The 19,438-nt window shown below is 48.6% G+C and overlaps 3 protein-coding genes across 8 annotated transcripts in view; 1 reads left to right on the top strand and 2 right to left on the bottom strand.

Moving 5' to 3' along the window:
- Positions 1–245: 245 nt before the first annotated feature.
- Positions 246–15,862, bottom strand: LOC106029856 (zinc finger protein 436-like). 3 transcript variants are annotated; one of them, XM_067000023.1, is made up of 5 exons: positions 14,417–15,862; positions 13,712–13,752; positions 12,207–12,358; positions 961–997; positions 246–703 (listed from the first exon to the last, which is right to left on the bottom strand). In XM_067000023.1, the coding sequence occupies exon 1, from the start codon at positions 15,740–15,742 to the stop codon at positions 14,468–14,470; it is 1,275 nt and encodes a 424-aa protein (XP_066856124.1). In that variant the 5' UTR covers positions 15,743–15,862; the 3' UTR covers positions 246–703; positions 961–997; positions 12,207–12,358; positions 13,712–13,752; positions 14,417–14,467. The 3 variants fall into 3 exon arrangements, with proteins under 3 accessions (XP_066856124.1, XP_066856126.1, XP_066856125.1); XM_067000025.1 differs by lacking the exon at positions 13,712–13,752 and having other exon boundaries at positions 12,207–12,397; XM_067000024.1 differs by lacking the exon at positions 13,712–13,752.
- S100B (S100 calcium binding protein B) lies at positions 5,903–9,955 on the top strand. Its single transcript, XM_013171732.3, has 3 exons — positions 5,903–6,750; positions 8,381–8,533; positions 9,024–9,955. The coding sequence occupies exons 2-3, from the start codon at positions 8,396–8,398 to the stop codon at positions 9,162–9,164; spliced, it is 279 nt and encodes a 92-aa protein (XP_013027186.2). The 5' UTR covers positions 5,903–6,750; positions 8,381–8,395; the 3' UTR covers positions 9,165–9,955.
- A 149-nt stretch (positions 15,863–16,011) lies between the features above and the next one.
- DIP2A (disco interacting protein 2 homolog A) overlaps positions 16,012–19,438 on the bottom strand; it is a 114,654-nt gene continuing 111,227 nt past the window's right edge. For all 4 annotated transcript variants that reach the window (XM_067000009.1, XM_067000007.1, XM_067000008.1 and 1 more), the window contains one exon: positions 16,012–18,005. In XM_067000009.1, coding sequence (XP_066856110.1) covers positions 17,753–18,005 — 253 coding nt within the window. In that variant the 3' untranslated portion in view covers positions 16,012–17,752. The remainder of the gene's footprint in view (positions 18,006–19,438) is intronic.

Here is a 19,438-nt window from a genome sequence, read left to right as displayed (position 1 = left end):
GCCCCGCCCCGCCGGTGGCGGCCCCGCGGCGGGAGCTGTGCCATGGCTCCGGGTGGGGCCGGGCCCCGGGTGGGACCCCCCGCAGCCTCACAAACAGCCTCGCTGAAGCTGCCAAGGGCGCCTTCCCGGGGCTGTCACCCAGCCGGGAGCTGTGTCCCCGTCCTTGTGTTTGCACGAGCCCGTGGTGTACCCGCTGCCCGCTCACGGCCACCCGCCCGCTCAGAAATCACCCACCAGACACAGCACCCACCGCAGGGACTTTTATTCTCAAGCACAAGCTGTAGGCTGCCATTCCCAGCAGAGCGGCTCCGCGCCTTGGTGCCCAGCCCTGAGGGAGGCGAGACCCCGCGTGGGACCCTGGCAGCCCGGTGGGGACGGGAGCTGCAGGGGAGCCGCTGAGGAGCAGCAGCAGCAAGCCCCCTCACCCAGCCTGCTCCTGGTGGTGTGTGCACACCGGTGGCTGAAGATGGAGGCACACCTGAGGGAGCAGCTGCTTGCTGGCATCTCATCACCTAGCAGTGGTGGCCATGCGGGTGGGGGCCATGCGGGTGGGGGCCATGTGGGTGGGGGCCTGGTGGGTGGGGGCCCGGCGGGTGGGGGCCTGGCGGTCCATGTGGAGCAGGAGGTTTCCCAGGCTCTGGGTGCGGTGGCCCCCCTGGCACGCCAGGCCCAGGATGTGGTGGTGGTGGCCCTCCGTGTGGTCCTGCAGGAAGAGGAAACACATCAGGAACTGAGGTGATGCCACAGGGCTCTCCTGGTACGCACAGCACCTCCTGGCACCACCCTGGCTACTGCAAGGGGCTTTCCTGCACCTAGCAGGACCAGGTCCCCTGGCAGTGCAATGGGGACATGGGGCAGGAGCAGCCTGGGAGTGTATGTGCCTGTGATGCACCAAGTCCTTCCCGAAGCCCCCACAGTGAGCGCTGCCCACAGCCTGGACCCGGACCCATGGGTGCTCACCTGGGTGGGGGGCTGACATCTTCTCACGGCCTTTGAGCTGCGAGGGAAAAACAGGTTCTGTCAGTGCTCTACCACAGTGCACAGCCATGGTGCAGAGCTTCCCCTGGGGCACTGCATTTCTGGGGGTAGCCATGAGCCACCGTCTCAGGTGAAGCCCCACATGCCCCAGGCACAGAGGCAACGCTTGGGCTGGGGCCTCTGCAGTTCCCCACAGCCATCCCATCCCTTTTGGAGACCCTGAGAACAACTGCCCTCGCCCCTGCAACACCTGGCACAACCCAGGCACACAGTTTCCATCATTAAACCAACCCTAGCCCATCACCTCCTCTCCAGGCACCAGGGAATATGCTGAGCCTGTGCCCAGCCTGTGCCCAACTGCGGGCAGTGCATCTTGGGCCAGTGCCAGCCCTGGTGCCCTTTGCCCCCCCCCCCCCCCCACCCACCCACCCAGACACTGCTACCTCAGGGACTGCTTCCATTTACCTATGCTGCAGAACAGCCCCGTCTGAAAGCACTGTAGCTCCGACTGTCAATCTCGTACAGCAGCCCAAGGTGGTGGGGCTGGCCTTCGGGCACCCCTTAAATACAGGGCCCTGCCTGGAGTACAAGGGTGTGACAGGCAGGTGTGACCCCCATAAACTGTTTTGTTAGTGTTGCATGTAACTATGGAGATGCTGGAGTACAGACATGTCGCATACAGTACTGGGCACAAAGGTCTGCCAGCCCTTAGAGAAACAGAGTCAGGGTTAGGGTGAGGATGGGTGGTGGCCTCAGTGCTGGCGTCAGGTGATGGGTTGAGTCAGGTGTCCCTGCCATGAACCCTGGCGTGGTGCCCCCAGCACAGGTGATGTGCCTGGGAGCCAGTGTGTGTGGGGGGTCACATCCCCACAGGGGCTGCTGCAGGGCAGGGGGCTCGGGGCCCAGCTGATGACCCCCACAAACAGGTTGAGCTCAGGTACTGCCACAGTGTGAGGGCAGAAGTGACATCTGCCATCAGACCCAGTGACGGAGATGTGCCAGGCTGTCTGTTCCTCCCCACCCCACACCCTATGCCATGTGTCCTGCTGTCCCATCCCAGGGCCATGGGGACAATGACTTGAAGTATGTGTCCTCAGCATGGATAAATTCCCCTTTCCTCCTGCAAACACAGTTCTTATACTGTATCGCTCCCTCCAAGGATATGTACAGTTTCTGTAACACCCACTGTAAAAACTTATTGAAAGGAGGCATGTGAGCCAGGAATGCTTTACTTGCTGCTGTCGTTTATTGAAAGAGCTGGGTGGGGATTCAATGCATACTAATTTAAATCTGGCAATAAAATCTATTCCTGCGGACCTTGATTTCCTTGTACTGCAGAGGTGACATCAGAGCAAACCTGAGACAGTGGGAAGTTCAGGTTAAAAAGCCCAAACTCATTGCCATAAAAACTTGTAATTAACATTCAACCTTGATTTTAATGCCTGGGAGGCAGGGACTGTGGCTGTGCAGTGCATCACAAAGCAGTGCCTGGAGCCTTGGGGAGCAAGGGAGGGGCAGCAGGGGCGCAAACTCTACTTCCAAATGTGCCACTCATCAGCAACCCGGGACAGAAACATGCCTGTGAATTAATACATACGGCCGTATATATATACACACACACACTATAAGTTGAATTTTAAATACTCCTCTGCTAGCAAATAGCTTTTCACTCACGTCCTGCATAAGAGCAGGGATTACCTGGGAAGAATACAGTGATTTTATTAATTTTACTTAGAAATTAGATAAATAATTTGGTATTTATTCTATAAATAAGGCTTAAGTCACACACAGGTTCAGCCGTGGGTGCATTCATTAGTAGTATAATTTTGTCTGAATGACTTAGCAGGGCTGGAGTACTCCCTGGGGGGTTGCTGTGTAAGGAAAACATCATCTTCAACCTGTGCTCAGAAACACTTCCACTCTTGTACTGACAGTCCTCACTAGGGAGAGCTGTGGAGCTTCTTTTGCACAGTTTAAATGGATGCAGTTGGTTGAAACACTGATATGGGTGATGTATTTGGGGCTTAGCCTATTTATTTTGGTCGAAAGAAAAAAAAAAAAAGTTGTCATAATGATCTGCCTGAGATGAGCTTCCTGTCAGGAGCTCCAGTTCCCTGTGGCTGCCAAAATCTTCAGATAATTTCTGGTGATACTTGCCTAAAGTCAGTGATGGAAGGTGAACCATTTATTATTCTGTCTTTATATAATCAATCTGCCTTGAAAATTGATTTAGTTATGAAACTTTACTTGCCAAACTCCTGGTAACTAGGCATTATTTTTATAACAGTGTCTACATTTCTGAGGTTTAGATCAGAGTTAACACGGTAGTGCTCTGCTCCTGCTGTTTGTGAGAGCTCTGCTTGGCAGAGACATTAGAAGCTGAAAGTGTTCTTCTGAGGCGAGGATGCAGTCAGCTCAAAAAAGCAAATACCACAACTTCCCCCTTTTAGTGCAGTCTAGAACATGAGACTCACTTCAGAAGGCATCATCTGCCAATTGTTACCTGTTATGTTTCTATACCAAAAATTGCTAAGGTACTTTAAAGCCATGGGATATCATCTAGTTTGTTTTAAAAGGGATTTAGGGATCTGATCAAAGGAATTTTACAAAACATGGTCTAAATATAGTCATCTCTGCTTTGACAGAAGGTAGACCTGAATCACTTACTGGTAGCCACAGTATTTTCAACAGAAACACAGGTATTTTAGAAGCACCTTCAAAACAAAACAAAACAAAACAACAACAACAAAAAACCACCATGCCACTTGGTTTCCTCTGTGCCGGTTATTGTGGCTTGGATGTGAGCTGCAAGGATGTGAGCCTTCAGCACCAGCACACCTTCCCTCTTTATACCCCCTGCAGTCCTCTCCTTCTGGGGTTGCTCTCTGCACCAGGTGCAGGAGGGACACTGCAAATTGATGCTGTAATGCCTTCTCTCAGGGCCAGTTTCATGGAGAACAAATTCATATATTTTTAATGAACCTAGAATAGTCCTTTTGACTCAGCCAGGAAATGACCTAAGCTCAAGGCCATGTTTCGGCTGAGGTAACAGCATCCCAGTGTTTTCAACTTCAGAGAATTTGCAGTGGCAGCAGAACTGTTTGGTGCTTTTCACGAGAACTCCCAAAGGGAGGCTATTTGGTGCGCCAGCATTGGAGTCCAGAGCTGTTCCTTTGCAAACATGATGCATGGTTGTGCTGGGGGAACACACATCAGGTACTTGAAGAGGCCCTGAACCTATGTGCAGGGCACTGAATTGAGACCCCTCCCTCGCCTCCATCCACAGAGTTCCATGGGCACCAGCCCCATTCTCAGACGTGTGCGGGTGCTTCTGCTTCTAGGGCTTCCCACTAGGCTCCCAGCTCATCTCTGGCCAATGTATTTGTTGGCTCAAATACACACACGGTGACCAAGGCACAGAGCTGGGGAACCTGCAGAATCCCACTTCCAATATGCTAGGACTGTAAGCACAACCCTGCAGAGGCAGAAACATCTTCCCCCTCCCACTCAAATTCCTCTCCTTTCATTACTTTCTTCTCTCAGTTCAATGACCACCAGCCTTTGTCTCGTGGTCTGGCAGAGCCTGGTGCCACACACGCCAGAGACACAAAGAAATACACTGGCTTTTCTCCCAGGGCCTGCTATGAAGAGCTCACATTGTGTTTTACTGGGAAGAGGGAGACAAGGAGAGGGTTGAAATATCACGCTCGGCCTCAGGCTATGTAAAACCCTCTGTTTCTCTGAAGGCATTGGCCCAAAGCTCTGGCAAAAAAAGCAGTGACCCTGAGGAAAAAAGCCCCAAGGTCACAGCCTCTTTTTGAAAGACCAGGGCCATGAGTTTTAAAATAATGGAAGCGGTTCTTTGCACAGCATGGAAGTGGGTAAATTTAAATGTGGAGATGAACACAAGCTCCCAGCCTGGCACAGTCTGGCACCTGTGCCCAGGCCTCCAGGCCAGGTTGGAGAGGACCCAGAGCAGGATGGTGTTGTGTGCTATGTAGTGTTCCTGGGTGAGGATCTGGGAAGTCACCTGGAGCTGCTCATTTGTAGAAGCAGGAAACAGCCAAGGTTTCTGGTGTTCGCACCTAATCCTGCTGCTCCTTACTACGCTATCTACCCGTGCAGCAGATCTTTCCCTGTAAAATATATGTCAGAATGACTTGGGGTCATAAGAATAAGCAGGGAAGAGAATTCCAAGACTGTTCAGGTTTTGATCTGCCAAATACTCGTTTTTCTGTTCCATTTTAACAAAGGTCTGTTTTAACAGCAGGAATGACATCAGAAAATGGGAGAACGAGGCAGAGCTTTGAGCTTGTTGTCTCTGACTAGAAATGATGTGCTTTGATGCTTTTCTTGGCCAGTTACTGAGCTAGGATATCTCCCAAAATCAAATTGTTATTGATGGAGAAAAACACTTTCTTTCCTGCTGGCTGAGAGCACCACTTACACCCAAGCTCTTACGTCAATACAGTTATCCTTAGAAAATAGCACATTGCAACATTGCTGACAAACGATTTCATCTTTGGAAACACCACTGCCTCCTAGCCCTGCCAGTCCTATGAGAGCACTAACTGCAGCAGATTGCAATGCCATAAATGCAAAACTTTCCGTGGTCAGGTCTACATCTAGTGTCAATGTACTCAGGTCTAACACTGGGGAAATTAGTTTGCTCCCTGCTCCTGCTGCTCCTCAGCGGCTCCCCTGCAGCTCCCGTCCCCACCGGGCTGCCAGGGTCCCACGCGGGGCCTCGCCTCCCTCAGGGCTGGGCACCAAGGCGCGGAGCCGCTCTGCTGGGAATGGCAGCCTACAGCTTGTGCTTGAGAATAAAAGTCCCTGCGGTGGGTGCTGTGTCTGGTGGGTGATTTCTGAGCGGGCGGGTGGCCGTGAGCAGGCAGTGGGTACACCATGGGCTCGTGCTGGCCCCCAAACAGAAGGATGGAGACACAGCTCCTGGCTGGGTGACAGCCTCAGGAAAGCGCCCTTTGAAGCTTCAGTGAAGCTTTTTGTGAGGATGCGGGAGGTCAAGCCCTGGGATTTGGCACCATCTGTCAGTTACATGCATCAGAAAGGAACTGCAGCTGCTACCAACTTTGTCGTTCCACACTTGCAGCCTGATACAGTCATCTCCCCCCATGTAAAGGTTCTTGCTGTCCCTAAGACTAAAGGGCGTCACAAAGAAGACACAGCTAGACCCACCTCAGAGGTGCCCAGCAAGGGACAAGAGGCCAGAGACACAAACTGCAGCAAGAGAAACTTCTGACACACACAATGAAAAGTTTCTGTCTCAGAGGGTGCTGCAGCCCAGGGACAGGGTTCAAAAGAAAAGGGGGGGGCTCCATCCTTCCCACGTGGTTGGCTCTGGCTTTGGGGAACCTCAGCCCCACTGTGGAGACCCTGACCCAGCTGCTGCTCACAACCTATAGCCTTTACTATGGATGAAAGCTGCAGCACCAGAGATGCTGCCAGGCTGGCTCTGCTGCTGACTGCCTGTTTTTTTTTTTTTTTTCCCTTCTCACAACAGCGGCTTTCTCTGCAGCAGCTCCCACGGCCAGCTGCTGTGGCCCAGCAGCCACTCAAAGCCTTACTGTGTGCATCTCTGCGCAGTGCGGGTCTGCAGCTCGGGACACCCCCGCGTCGAGCTACCATTGGTGCCACGGGCGCTGCGGCACGGCTCAGGGCTCTCCGCCCCCAGGCATAAGAAGCCAGCAGGTGCCAGGGCCCCGGCCGTGCTCCTGACCATCGCTGAGCTGCAGCTCCGCCGTCAGCAGGGAGGTGAGAGGGGCTGGGGACGCAGGGCAGGTGCTTCGCTGTCGGAGCCGGCAAGCTGGTGCTGTGGGAGGGAGCGGCTCGGGGACTGCTGTGCTGGAGTAGAGCTCTGCCCTCACACAGGATACCATCGGGGAGCTGAAATAATCCTGGGTCCAGGGGATGGGAAACAGGCAGTGCTGCTGGCTACTGGCTCAGCCTGGTGCAGGCAGGACGTAAGCACAAGTGGCTATTAGGATGCATAAATTAAATACTTCAGAAACGTTTTCTAACTGGAAACAGCCTTGCAGTTCAGACATAACTGCTGCAGAGGGGAGGGCATCTGCTGGACAGTCAGGCTGCAGGATGACATTCAGTGCCTTCTGCATCAGGCCAGGCACTGAGGAAACAGGAGCCAGGCACCAGGGCATTACTAAATGAGTGTCAGACAATTTTTTTTGTTGTTGGATGGTCGCTTGCTTTTTTCCCCCTAGTGTCAGTATATTCAACAGCTTTGGGTGCTTTTGCATTTCTCCCCTTCAGAATATCTTGGGTTTGGCTGTTTCTGAAATCTGCAGAAAATGCTGCAATTATTAATATTCCTGAGAAGGTCTCCAGATGAAGCGCAGGAGGAAAGAAGTTAAGAGATGTCTTTATTTTTTTCCCACTGGCACCCACCAAAATTGACTCCTGCCTGCATCCCCCTGACTATTCAGTTGGAGATGTAACTGCAGGCAAGAAAAGGCAGAGGCAAGGGCATATGTCATGGAAGTAGAAAGCAAAGTGTTTCGGAAATTCACCTCGTTGCCTGCTCCCATTCCAAACAAGCAGGGCAAAGCAATGGGCTAAGCAGCAGGAACCAAAGAATAGGTGAGGCGACAACATGCATGATTAAATAAATGCATTTTTCATCAACTGAGAAAATGGCATAAAGAAATAGTTTGCACCATCCAGTTCCTGCTGCACTTTGATTTGTGTTGAGTCATTTGACAGCAGGTTTCCCTCCTCTTCACACAAGGAGTGCCAGGTACTTGGGCTGAGATGGAGCCAAACCATAGCAAGACCTGGAAGAGATGCTCTAGCTGCACAGCCTGGAATGTGTGGCAGCAGGGGAACCAGGATGAAGCCCCAGTCCCGGGCACAGACCAGTGCTTTATGCTCCTGCAGCCCGTTTCTTGTACGCGTAGAATTTCCCAAAGGGCATCAGCAACACAGGTTTAACAGATAATCCCATCCCATCTGACAGCTGTCTCTGCATGTACGGGAAATGCAGGAACGTCTGCTGGAAGCCCCCAGGGCTTTGCCATCTCTCTCCTCCTCAATTTCTGTTCTATGCTCTGCTCACAACAGAGACCCAAGGTGCCTAACTCACGTCGGTCCCAGGGGATGTGCCCGCTCCGGGGATGGACCATTACAGGCACTGCTTGTGTTGTAGCTCTCCTTGACTCCAGGGCTCTCAGAGACGGAGCCAAGGTCTCTTGGGATCTTCCTCCCTGAAGTGAGAGCAGCTGGGGGGGGCTGTTCTGCAACATTCTTGGAGTGCAGGGTCTGACACTGCTGACGCTGGGGGGCAGCCCAGGGCAGCACACTTGCACAGCAAAAGGCATCGCTGCAGCTTGACTAGGCTAATGCATCCATCGCCTCCCTCTGTCCTCAGGACTGCACCGTGACCATGTCTGAGCTGGAGAAGGCCATGATCGCCGTCATTGATGCTTTCCACCAGTACTCAGGGAAAGAGGGAGACAAGCACAAGCTGAAGAAATCAGAGCTGAAGGAGCTCATTAACAATGAGTTGACCCATTTCCTTGGTGTGAGTATTGCCCTCCACAATGCATGCTTGACTGAGCCATGCGAAGCAGCTGCTGGCTCTGCTAGCTTGTCTCCTGTGAGAAGCAAGTACAGGGGAAAGGGTTTATTCACGCAGGAGTGCGTGAAACACTTCACTACAGCTCCACAGGAGCAAGAGGTGCCTGGACAAGGGCAACAGCCTGTGTTGGGGCTGGGGATTTGGGTTGCAACTAGATACATTTTCTTCCCTGGGAAGGTGATAGCCTTGCCCCATGGGACTCAAGATGCCCCTTCCCACCAGCACTCCTGTGGCTGCAATTTCCAGTTCAGTAGGGCTGCTGTTGCGCAGATGTAGCTGCAGGCACAGAAAGCACAGAAAACAGCAACGAACTGTTAGGGATGTGTCTGAACAGACATTCAGCCATAGGAGTGGCCGAGAAACAGGGACATCTTACTGTCCAGGCCTCGCTTTGATCCTCCCCAGCTTCGGCTGTCTGTTTCTATCCCTTCAGGAGATCAAAGACCAGGAGACTGTGGACAAAGTCATGGAGGCGCTGGACAGCAATGGGGATGCAGAGTGTGACTTCCAGGAGTTTGTAGCCTTCATCGCCATGGTCACCGCTGCTTGCCATGAGTTCTTTGAGCATGAGTGAGCCAGTGGGAAGCAGCTGAGCACCTCCCACTCAAGCTGGAGAGATGCAGAGCAGTACCACGTCTCCTGGGGAAAGACTGGGTATGCTTAGGGGCTCCTTGGAGTTAAGCTTGTGCTAGTCTTAAGCAGCTTATTAAGTTCTGCAGCTTTGTGAGTAGAAACACCCAGGTGGCTCAGGAAAGCCTCTTGACCAGTGCCCACCGGGTTGGATGCAGTGTGCATGAATGCCTCACCTCAAACTCACTCCCTGTTGCCGTATGCAAGGGACAAGCATGGGGCTGGAGGCAGGTGGCCACTGCAATCTGGGGTTGTTTGCAAAAGGAGAAGGAAAACTCAAGACCTGAGGTGGGAGGGTAATGCAGAGGGGCTGGTTACAGAAGCCTGTCTCTGAGCCCACTGGCCTAAATGGAAAGGCTCCTGTTGACTTCTGTGGGCTCTGACCACCTTGCACATGGTACTAACCCAGTCCCATCACAGGGGCTCAGCAGAGACCATGCAGCTCTTGGCAACTTGAGACACTCCTAGTTTGAAAGGCAAAGCATAACCATGTAACAGACCAAGCTTTTCTCTTGCCCATGAATCCTCCTGCTTTTAGCAGCCTGCAGAACTGGAAGTGAAAGCACATGAGGCTCCTGGGCTGGGGGCAGTTTCTGTGCCTGGGATGCACCTTGGTAAGGTCTCCAGGCTCAGCCCAATGAAAAGGGGGAATCCATACCACATTACCACCTGCAGCCTCCAGAGTGTGTGGAAACAACGAGAATAAAATGTTTTGTTACCTAGGCCATAACTGGGCTCTAGTGAAAAATGTGTCCTTTTGTCCCAGGCTCCGTGCACCTCTATGGCTACCACGCACTGTCAGAGGGAAAGGCTGAAGGACACAGCCTGGAGTGCCACTATGGCACACACTGGCAGTAGGCTGATAATTGGGCATCGATTCGTCAACTCCTCCCTGACACCACTGTTGCCAGTCAAAAAGCTCAGGGCTGTTGCCACCACTGTGCTCCGCCAGGCTGCCCAAACTGTGAGGCCAAAGGAACACAATGCACCTCAGCAGGATTGCTGCCATTCAGGATGTGTCTGCTTCTGACAGGGTCATCCTCGGGCTTGCACTGATGAGCCTCTGCAGAGCCAAAACTGAGCCTAGGACAATTTCCCTGAAGCCTGTGCTCCTGTCTTTTTTCAGTCTGCACTTGCCATCCAGATCAGACACACCTGTAAGTTAGGCATTCACGGATAGGAACAACACAGCAACATCTCTACTCATAAATTCACAATAAAGATGACTGTGGATGTCACCATCGTTTTACTTCATAAAGATTCAATGAGCAGAATGACTTGTTATCCAACAGAGACCATCTAACTATTCTCATCTGCCTCCTCAAGAGGACAAAAGAGGACACTCAGTCAGAGACATGCATACAAGAAAGATACCTCTTGCTCCATCAAGAATTTAAAAAGGCAGTTTTGCCATGCTAGGGTAGTACTCAATTGCTGAGAACTTGTTTAGCATCCAAGTTACTTCTACCACATTTTTAACATCCTCATCAGTTCCTGGTACTGCTCTCTTTCAGCCATTTCGAGCACTTGTACAGACCTAGGGCCACGTGTGAGGACAACGACTGAGGACACTGTCCCAGAGCATCCCAAGGTTAGTCAGGGGAGCTGTAACGCTCACAACCCTGTCTCAGACCTCAACCTGAGGTTAGCGGAGTGGTTTAACGCTCTGCACAAGGCTCTGCACGTGAGGCTGTCTGGCACCCACCTGCCTTTTGCCCCACTGCACTGCCAGTGCTCACGCATACGAGGAATCCCTCCCCAAGACAGCCTGCACAGCACTGCAGCAGCAGAGAACTGCAGTGCAACATCTGGCAAGACACAGGGCAGGCTGTCTTGTCCCCTGCCCAGCAACGAGAGCAAAACAGTAGGTTTGCACACACATTTCTGGCAGTAAGACTGATCCTGCCTTAGCAACACCATGGCTGGAAATAAACAGGAGCTTCGCCTTACACAGAAGGCACAGCAGAGCTGGTGCCTCTCATTAGGGAGGAAGAGCATATGTCTTCCTGTTGGGGGTGGTGGCTTGTCTCGGGATGGCCAACAAAGGACCGAGACTGTTAATCAGAAGAAAGGCTCTGCGAAGCACTGAGAAGAAGGGAGGCCAGCACAGACACACCACAGACACAGGACAGGCAAAGTCCACAGCAGCACGTCAGGAAGAGATGGGGATTAAGGGTTCCAAGAGTCAGCAGCATGGGGGCAGAGACCAGAGACAGAGATTGTGCCTAAAGATAGTCCTTTGGAGAGAATGATAAGGAATTGGAAAAACAACCCAAAAATTAGGGAAAAAGGTTAAAAAAAACAATGGTTAGATGTTGTGTAATCGTCTGGGCTAAAAAGCCAATAGAAGGAACTTCAGTATTTTGGCCAAATTACGGGTCTGATGAAAATTCAGGCTTTAAATTTATATGTAAACAATAAGGCTCCTTTTTCAGAGGAGGAATCAAGTTATGCTCCCTATAATCCTAATATTGCACCGGAGGCACCAGCAGCTGCTCCAGGAGGGGAGACAGGGACTGCAATTGACACTGTCCCTGGAGAAGAAGCGCACTCTAGGCCCTGACAAGAATTAGAACAATGTAGAAGAGTCATAGGATAGAGTTTGCATCCTAAGAGTACAGAAAATAATTTACCCAACAGATTTAAACAGAAAAACACCATACGGTTTTCCCACAAATCAAATGCGGACTTTTACAGTCCTCAGAGAAGAAATATTCCTGACCTTCTTGGATGGAGTAAAACAATCATGTAAACAAAGCACTGGGCCACATTTCCCACAAGTTCAAAAATCCACACTGCAAGCTGAGAGGTGCTCTTCTGTCCTGGTGGTCTAAATGACATGGAAGCACATTCCTGCTCTCTCTGTACATTAAGCTGAAAAGTACATTTCAGAAGAAAGTGGCAGCATTTCTGTGAGCGATCTGTGACTCTAATTTATTCCCCCTACCAGATATTAAATCTAAAGGATTTGCCTAGCTTTACTTACTGTACTGCAACAGTCAGGGCAATAGAGTATAATCCCACTTTCTTCATTCTGAAATATTCTCGGCTTTTATTGTACAAAGTCTGAGGTAATCCTGCATCCTGAATAGTGTGGATTTCCACTTGCTGGGAGAAGGCAGCTGACAGAGCAGGAAACTAGAAGAGGAAAAATGCAAAGTGTTTTTGTCCATTTGTCTGTTTGGTTGTTTTAAAAAAATAAAAAAGAAAAACCAATCTCAATAACCGAACAACAAAAAACCTACCCCAAAACAATTAAGGCTATTTTCGTATTTTCCTGCCACTGCAACATTACAAGTATAATCACAGACACTGTGGCACTAATGTACACATTTGGCAAGGAAAAATGCCAGAAATAAAGATGAACTGCTGTTTTACAGTTACCTTGACAAGCAAAGTTTTAAGGAATAACAGAACTAGCAAATGTTTGTCACCTCTATAAGCAAGCTCTTATTTTAAGTGAGAAGAGGATTTTAAAAGTGACCAGAGGAAAAGAAAAGACAGTGTATATTATTTTAATAACATGTATTGAAATACAAAATGATAGAACTCTGCTTTTACGGCATTGGCATAACAGAACTGTAAATAAAACACAGTGTGTTCCTTCTAAACAGCAACATTGGTCACACAACAACATCTGAAGACTGTAGCAAAAAATTGCATTAGAATTTGTCATGACAAGAAACTCTGACTTAGAAACATCTCATTTAAAGTGTCTGGCCATGTATATACTAAAAGTATGTTAACCAGCTGAATATAAATATTAATTCAACAATAAGAGTTATATCTTAGTATAGCCAGCATCAAATAAATCCCAAAGTGCAAGAAGTTAAAAAAAAAAAAAAAAAAAAAGCTGCAGTTTCATTAACTGTAAACTAGTTAGATGTAATTCAGCTCTATTATCCACTAACATGATTTCTGACCGGATACACTACAATACTTTAAATGCGCAAGCTTTCATAAATTCCCTTTTTCTTTCATAAAATTGCTAAAACACAGTTATGAATACGCTGCAGAAACCAAAACCAGATGCTTTAAGATCCTTGAAGTGCAAAATACATGTATTCACACAATAGCAGGGAAAAAATAGTTCACTTTAAAAAATCACTAACTCTACAGAAAATTAGGAACACGCATTTAAAATTAATTCAGTGCTTCCTTTTTTTCTGCTATAATACATTCCTGGGTAATAGTAAGCAACAAATAAAGGCTTAAAATAGCCTCACAGTACTGTTTCTAGAATGACATAAAGCTTATAAAAAGTCAGTACAAAGTGCTAGCTCAGAAAGAACATTGCTGCATTAACGGTGCTTTTCTTAATGTTTACAGAATTATTCAGTAGTCACTGGAATCCCACCTAACACACCGGTATACTTGAAAATTCTGCTTTTACAGCAACCCTTTCACCACAACTTCCATCATTCCCTCAGTATGATAACCAGCTTGCTTAACCAATTACAATTTCTTAATTCAGGAGAAAACAGGGCTTACCATTTGTTTGTTACGGTGTTTTCCACGCCCACTAATTTAGTCTAAAATAAAAAAATATGGATTTTTTAAACCTGTCCTCATTAGATTTGATGAGTTAAGCTGCTTTGGTAATGTCACAATAAAACACGCAGTGCAGCAGTATCTGGATACTATGTACAAGCCTTGTAATTAACAGAAAAATGAAAAAGGCTAAGTTGCAATCTTCTGGCTATGTACAATGCTTTTAAAAACAAATCACACTTCACAGGAAAAATTCTTGCGTGTTTCCTAAACCCTCTGTTGGTACCCATCTGTTTTCTGTGGGTGTGCCACCTCCCTTTCCTCTTCAAATGAAATCTATCTTCATTTAAGAAACTACAACTTAATTTATTTCTCACATACACAGAAGTATCCATTTATCACTCTCTGTAAAAGCAGGTGCTTCAGTTGCTCAGAAACCTTTGGAAGTCAGTGTTTGTTAGTGCTGCTTGTGTAAAAACATTCACCAGGGCACATGAACAGGGTGAGCCCTTCCATAACACAGAGTTCTGCATATGACACTGGCTGCAGGCAGCCTCTGCAAGTTTCTACCTATCTGCTATGCCCCAAAAAAGCGTTTGCGCTGAATCTCCAAGTCAGAGGAAGAAGTCCATTTGGAAATGCTCTCTGGGAGAGCACTGCTGCAGCATGTCATTTTCATTCAATAAAAATTAAACCAGACAGTACCTCTCCCCAGTCACATCGCGGAGGACAAGGAGCAGCTCATTTTAGTAACTCTTACAGCCTTTCCTCCTGCTGCCGCCTTACGTCAGCCTGGTGAGGTTGCTCACAGTCGTCATCTTGGTGCTGCAGTTCTTGAGTCTTTTTTTCAGCCAGTGCTTTTGCCCTGGTGGTCACTGAACCAGGTCTGACATTGGACCTCTCCTCTTCCTGCTGGTGCTTTTTACAGTGCTTTTCAAAAGTGGAGATTTTGGCATACGTCCGGTTGCACACCAAGCAGTGGTACGGCCGCTCACCGCTGTGTGTTCTCATGTGAAGCTGGAGGTATGAGGACCTGGAAAAGGCTCGACTGCAGACCGAGCAGTGGTGAGGCTCACGCACCTCATGGGTCTTCAGGTGCTGCTTGAGGGACGAGGCCTGCTTGAAGGCCTTCCCACAGGTGGAGCACTTGAAGTTCCTCTCACCAGACTCGAGAAGCTGGTGTGAGACAAGGTGAGCGGAGGAGCGGAAGTTCTTCCCGCATTTGTTGCACTTGTAGGGCCTCTCCCCTGTGTGCAGGCGGACGTGGAGCACCAGCCCCGCCTTCTGCGTGAAGGCCTTCTCACACTGCAGGCACTTGAAGGGCCTCTCGCCCGTGTGCACGCGGCGGTGGGTCTGGAGGTGCGAGGCACGCCCGAAGTGCTTGCCGCAGTCCTCGCACTTGAAGGGCCGCTCGCCAGTGTGGATGGCCTTGTGGCGTGCCAGGTGGGAGGACTGGAGGAAGAGCTTCCCGCAGGCAGGGCAGCTGTACTTCCTCTCGCCCGTGTGGGAGCGCAGATGGAGGGCGAGGTGCGAGGAGGAGATGAAGGCCTTGCCGCACAGCGGGCAGGCGTGGGGCCGCTCCCCGGTGTGGGTGCGCTTGTGGAGCACCAGCCCCGAGGAGAGCGCGAAGGCCTTGCCGCAGACGGGGCAGCGGTACGGCTTCTCCCCGGTGTGCACGCGGCGGTGCTTGGCGAGGGCGCCGGCCTGCGCGAACGCCTTCCCGCACCGCTCGCACCCGTGCGGCCTCGCCGCCGGCACCATGGCACCGCCCTGCGCGCCGCGGCGCCCGCTGCTGACGCCGGGGAGCGGCGCCCCGGCGGCCATCTTGGGGAGGAGCCGCAGCGCCCCCAGCGGGGGGGGTTCAAGATGGAGCCGTGGCGGTGTGGAGCGGGCGGCACCCTCCAGCCTCGGGGCGCGGCTATAACGCCCCAAGCCTCGCTCGCCCCCATTCGCCCTTCTTGCCAGCCCTGCGCACAGCAGAGGATAAACGCAGTCCGGAGAGCTTTCAGCCCGCAGGAGAGGGGTCTTCATGCCACACCAGATAGCATTTTATTTTCTGGTGAAGTACGCTGCTCTCCCCGCAGAACTCAGTGAAAACATGAAATGCAGCACTGAGGCTGTTTAATTGCTTTAATTGTAAAGCAATTGTAAATATATATATATATATATATGTATTTTTTAGTAAAAGATCTTCAAGCACTGAACTGTCCAAAATACAGGTGAAAACTGTGTACTGTAAACAAGTTAGTTTTTGATCTAACAGCATAAGTGTCAACATTCAGCAAGTCAGATTTTCAAGAGCTGTTTTGAAATGTTTAATGCTTTTTAAGTCTTACTTTACAAGGCAACTTGTCTCACTGTCAACCAATATCTCAATACAAAAATCTTACAATGTTTTATTTGCTAAAAAACTACAACATTCAAATTGGGGTTAGGTAGTTTTTTTCTTTTTTTGCCAGCTGTTGTGTTATGAGGAGTGTCCCACAGTCCACTGCTAAAGGCTGCTGTACTTAGACAATAAGTTACACACATGCTGTACATAATTACAGTCATAGTAGGGTATGCAGCTCTATAATACACCACAGTCAAACACCATGAGGGCAAAGAACTACTATATATGAAAGCACTTTGTAGAAGATTTTATAGTTCATTCGACCAAGAGTCATTTGATATCCTCTTATCAGGATATTGATATCCATCTTTCTTAGGCACTGATCCAGGCAAAATTGCCTTGCAGAAAAACCTGGCTCTTTTGCCAAACCCAAGCATTACTAAAAAAAACCAAAAAAACAACGTAGCTCAAACTCCTTATTAACTCTATAAAAATAATTATTTGCTAGTCTCTTACTTACCTTCAGACACATGAAGTATTTGAATAACTTCACATTCTCTTTCTGAATTAGGTTCACTGCAGTAATAGATCAGGCAGAAATTTCAAAACTGTATTTAGTCAGTGTGACTCAACCACCTGGCTATTTCAGCTTGAACAGAAGGTCTGTCTAAACTGAACTAAAAGATGAAGGCTTGTACCATAGCAGATCCACCTAACACTGAATATCTTTTCCATGGTGGAAAAAATTACTATCATAAGTTTTAGCACAGGATATTCATGGAAAACATACTGTAAGATCATGCTTTGTAAACATTTCTACAAACAATTCAGAGACTATTGGCTTTGGAATGAGTTCTTAAATACTTGGTGTTATGCAGGGCCGTAATTAACAACTAATGCTATGAAAACAAGCAACTTTTAGCATGAAGTTACAACAGCAAGAGCAGTGAAGGCTCCTGCATCAAGTAGTTAAAACTGAGTATTAATTTAATATTTTATTATAAAGTTCATAGCATTACAGAGTTTAGCATGGCACAATATGTAACCTTGTTACAGATGCAGTATTTGCTTTTGCTTGGTACAAAAAAGCTGAACAGCAGCATAACTCTTGTTAGATTGAATCTGGAATTGGAATGAACTTGTTTCTTCTGAATAGGGATGAATCAGTGATTTAAAATAAAAAGGCTGCATTTTTAAACCTGAATTATGTGCAGAATTCCTATCAGTACAGTAGGAGAATATGCTAGAGATGTGTGCAATCTTGAAAGTTATGTCCCAACCCAGGTACTACCAATATATTGCAAACAATCTCATGGAGGGTTAACTCCAAATGTTTTTTCACAACTTTCAGTATTATTTCCAAAAGTCCTCCTCACAGCTGGTGTACTCTCCCACCCCGCCTTATGTCCCTTTATGCAGTGCATCAAGTACTGACATTCATAATTATTGTAAAAAAACAAAACACATTGGTCCATGATAGTTCTCATAAGTTTCCTTCAGGAATTCCAGTAAATTCTCCATTCTAAGACAGCAATAACTGCTATAATGGATTTATGAAATTAAATGCAATCTGCAAAGTGAAGGTCTGTGAAGATTAGTATCTCCATTTTCCTAAGTTTTTCAACAGTTTTAAAAACATAACAAATGAATTCAGATGCTATTCAGAAAGTCCCTAGATTTTGGTGCTTTAGCCTTGTGATTTTCTGGTTTCACATGTTGTAGGCAACATAAATAGGATCCAGCTGGTCAGCTAAAAATCCATCTCTCAAGTGCATTCGTTGTTTTTCACCACGGGAATTGATAGGAATGACACCTGGGTCCACAATGACTACAACACCTACTATGAGGTAATGTTCCTCCAGAACCACATTTGTTACCAATGCAACCAGGTCCAATGCTTCTTGTTCTGAACCTTCTAATTCCACAACCACCACAAGCAAGTTGGTCCATGTAAATACAGCACTGTTGGCAGGATATAAATATTAATGGTGAGAGAAAGAAAACAAACTACAGTCAACGGAAGCTACCAAAGACAGACTTACTGCAAATAATTTGTGTAAGGACTTGAACAATGTAAGTAATGTGAAAAAGCAATATAATAATATGAATATGTATAAATCAAGAGATATCAAAGCTGTAACTTCTTGGGATATTCTCTGCAAACTGTTTCTCAAATTGTCTCTGTAAAAACTGTCAGTGGGTCTTTTATATGCATGCAATCATGTATTTAAAAAGTCCTTTACACTTATGTATTAACCTAAGTACCATTAAGATTTCACAGTCACTGTGTGCATGCTTGCTGTTAATGTACTTTTATAAATTTCCAGAGATTCAGAGAATCATAGAATCATTAAGGTTGTAAAAGACCTCCAAGATCATATGGTCCAACCATCACCCTACCGGCAATGTCACCCACTAAACCATGTCCCTAAGCACCATGTCCAACCTTTCCTTAAACATCCCCAGGGTTGGTGACTCCAACACTTCCCTGGGCAACCTGTTCCAGTGCCTGACTGCTCTTTCTGAGAAGAAATGTCTCCTCATTTCCAACCTGAACCTCCCCTGGCACAACTTGAGGCCATTCCCTCTAGCCCTATCACTAGTTACCAGTGAGAAGAGGCCGACCCACAGCTCCCCACACCTTTGTTTCAGGTAGTTGTAGAGAGTAATATGGTCTCTCCCGAGCCTCCCCTTCTCCAGACTAAACAACCCCACCTCCCTCAGCTGCTCCTCATAGGACTTGTGTTCCAGGCCCCTGACCAGCTTCGTAGCCCTTATCTTAGCACACTCCAGGGCCTCAATGTCTTTCCTGTAGTGAGGGGCCCAAAACTGAACACAGTACTCAAGGTGCAGCCTCACCAGAGCTGAGTACAAGGGTGAGTACAACCTCCCTGGTCCTGCTGGCTGCACTATTCCTGATACAAGCCAGGATGCCATGGGCCTTCTTGGCCACCTGGGCACACTGCCGGCTCACGTTCAGGCGAGCATCAGTCAGCACGCCCAGGTCCTTTTCTTCTGCACAGCTTTTGAGTCACTCTGCCCCAAGCCTGCAGCGCTACATGGGGTTGTTGTGGCCAAAGTGCAGGACCTGGCACTTAGCCATGTTGAACCTCACCCCATTGGCCTCTGCCCATCAACCCATCCTGTCAGTTCCCTCTGCGGGGCCTTCCCACCCTCCGGCAGATCAACAGTTCCCCCCAACTTGGTGTCCTCTGCAAACTTACAGAGGGTGTGCTCATCCAAAACATCAATAAAGATATTAAAGAAGATGGGCCCTGATACCGACCCCTGGGGAACACCGCTGGTGACAAGTTGCCAGCTGGATTTCACTCCGTTCACCGCCACTCTCTGGGCCCAGCTGCCCAGCCAGTTTTTAACCCAGCAAAGAATGTACC

Source organism: Anser cygnoides, chromosome 6, assembly GCF_040182565.1.
Source record: "Anser cygnoides isolate HZ-2024a breed goose chromosome 6, Taihu_goose_T2T_genome, whole genome shotgun sequence".
In the NCBI taxonomy this organism is placed as follows: domain Eukaryota; kingdom Metazoa; phylum Chordata; class Aves; order Anseriformes; family Anatidae; genus Anser; species Anser cygnoides.
This window is presented reverse-complemented; position numbering and strand designations above follow the sequence as displayed.

Excerpts from the sequence above, each read along its gene's own strand:
- S100B (XM_013171732.3), top strand. The coding sequence starts at position 8,396 with ATGTCTGAGCTGGAGAAGGCCATGATCGCCGTCATTGATGCTTTCCAC. Across the intron at positions 8,534-9,023 it reads AGTTGACCCATTTCCTTGGT|GAGATCAAAGACCAGGAGAC; the intron begins GTGAGTATTGCC and ends CTATCCCTTCAG.
- LOC106029856 (XM_067000023.1), bottom strand. The coding sequence starts at position 15,742 with ATGAAGACCCCTCTCCTGCGGGCTGAAAGCTCTCCGGACTGCGTTTAT.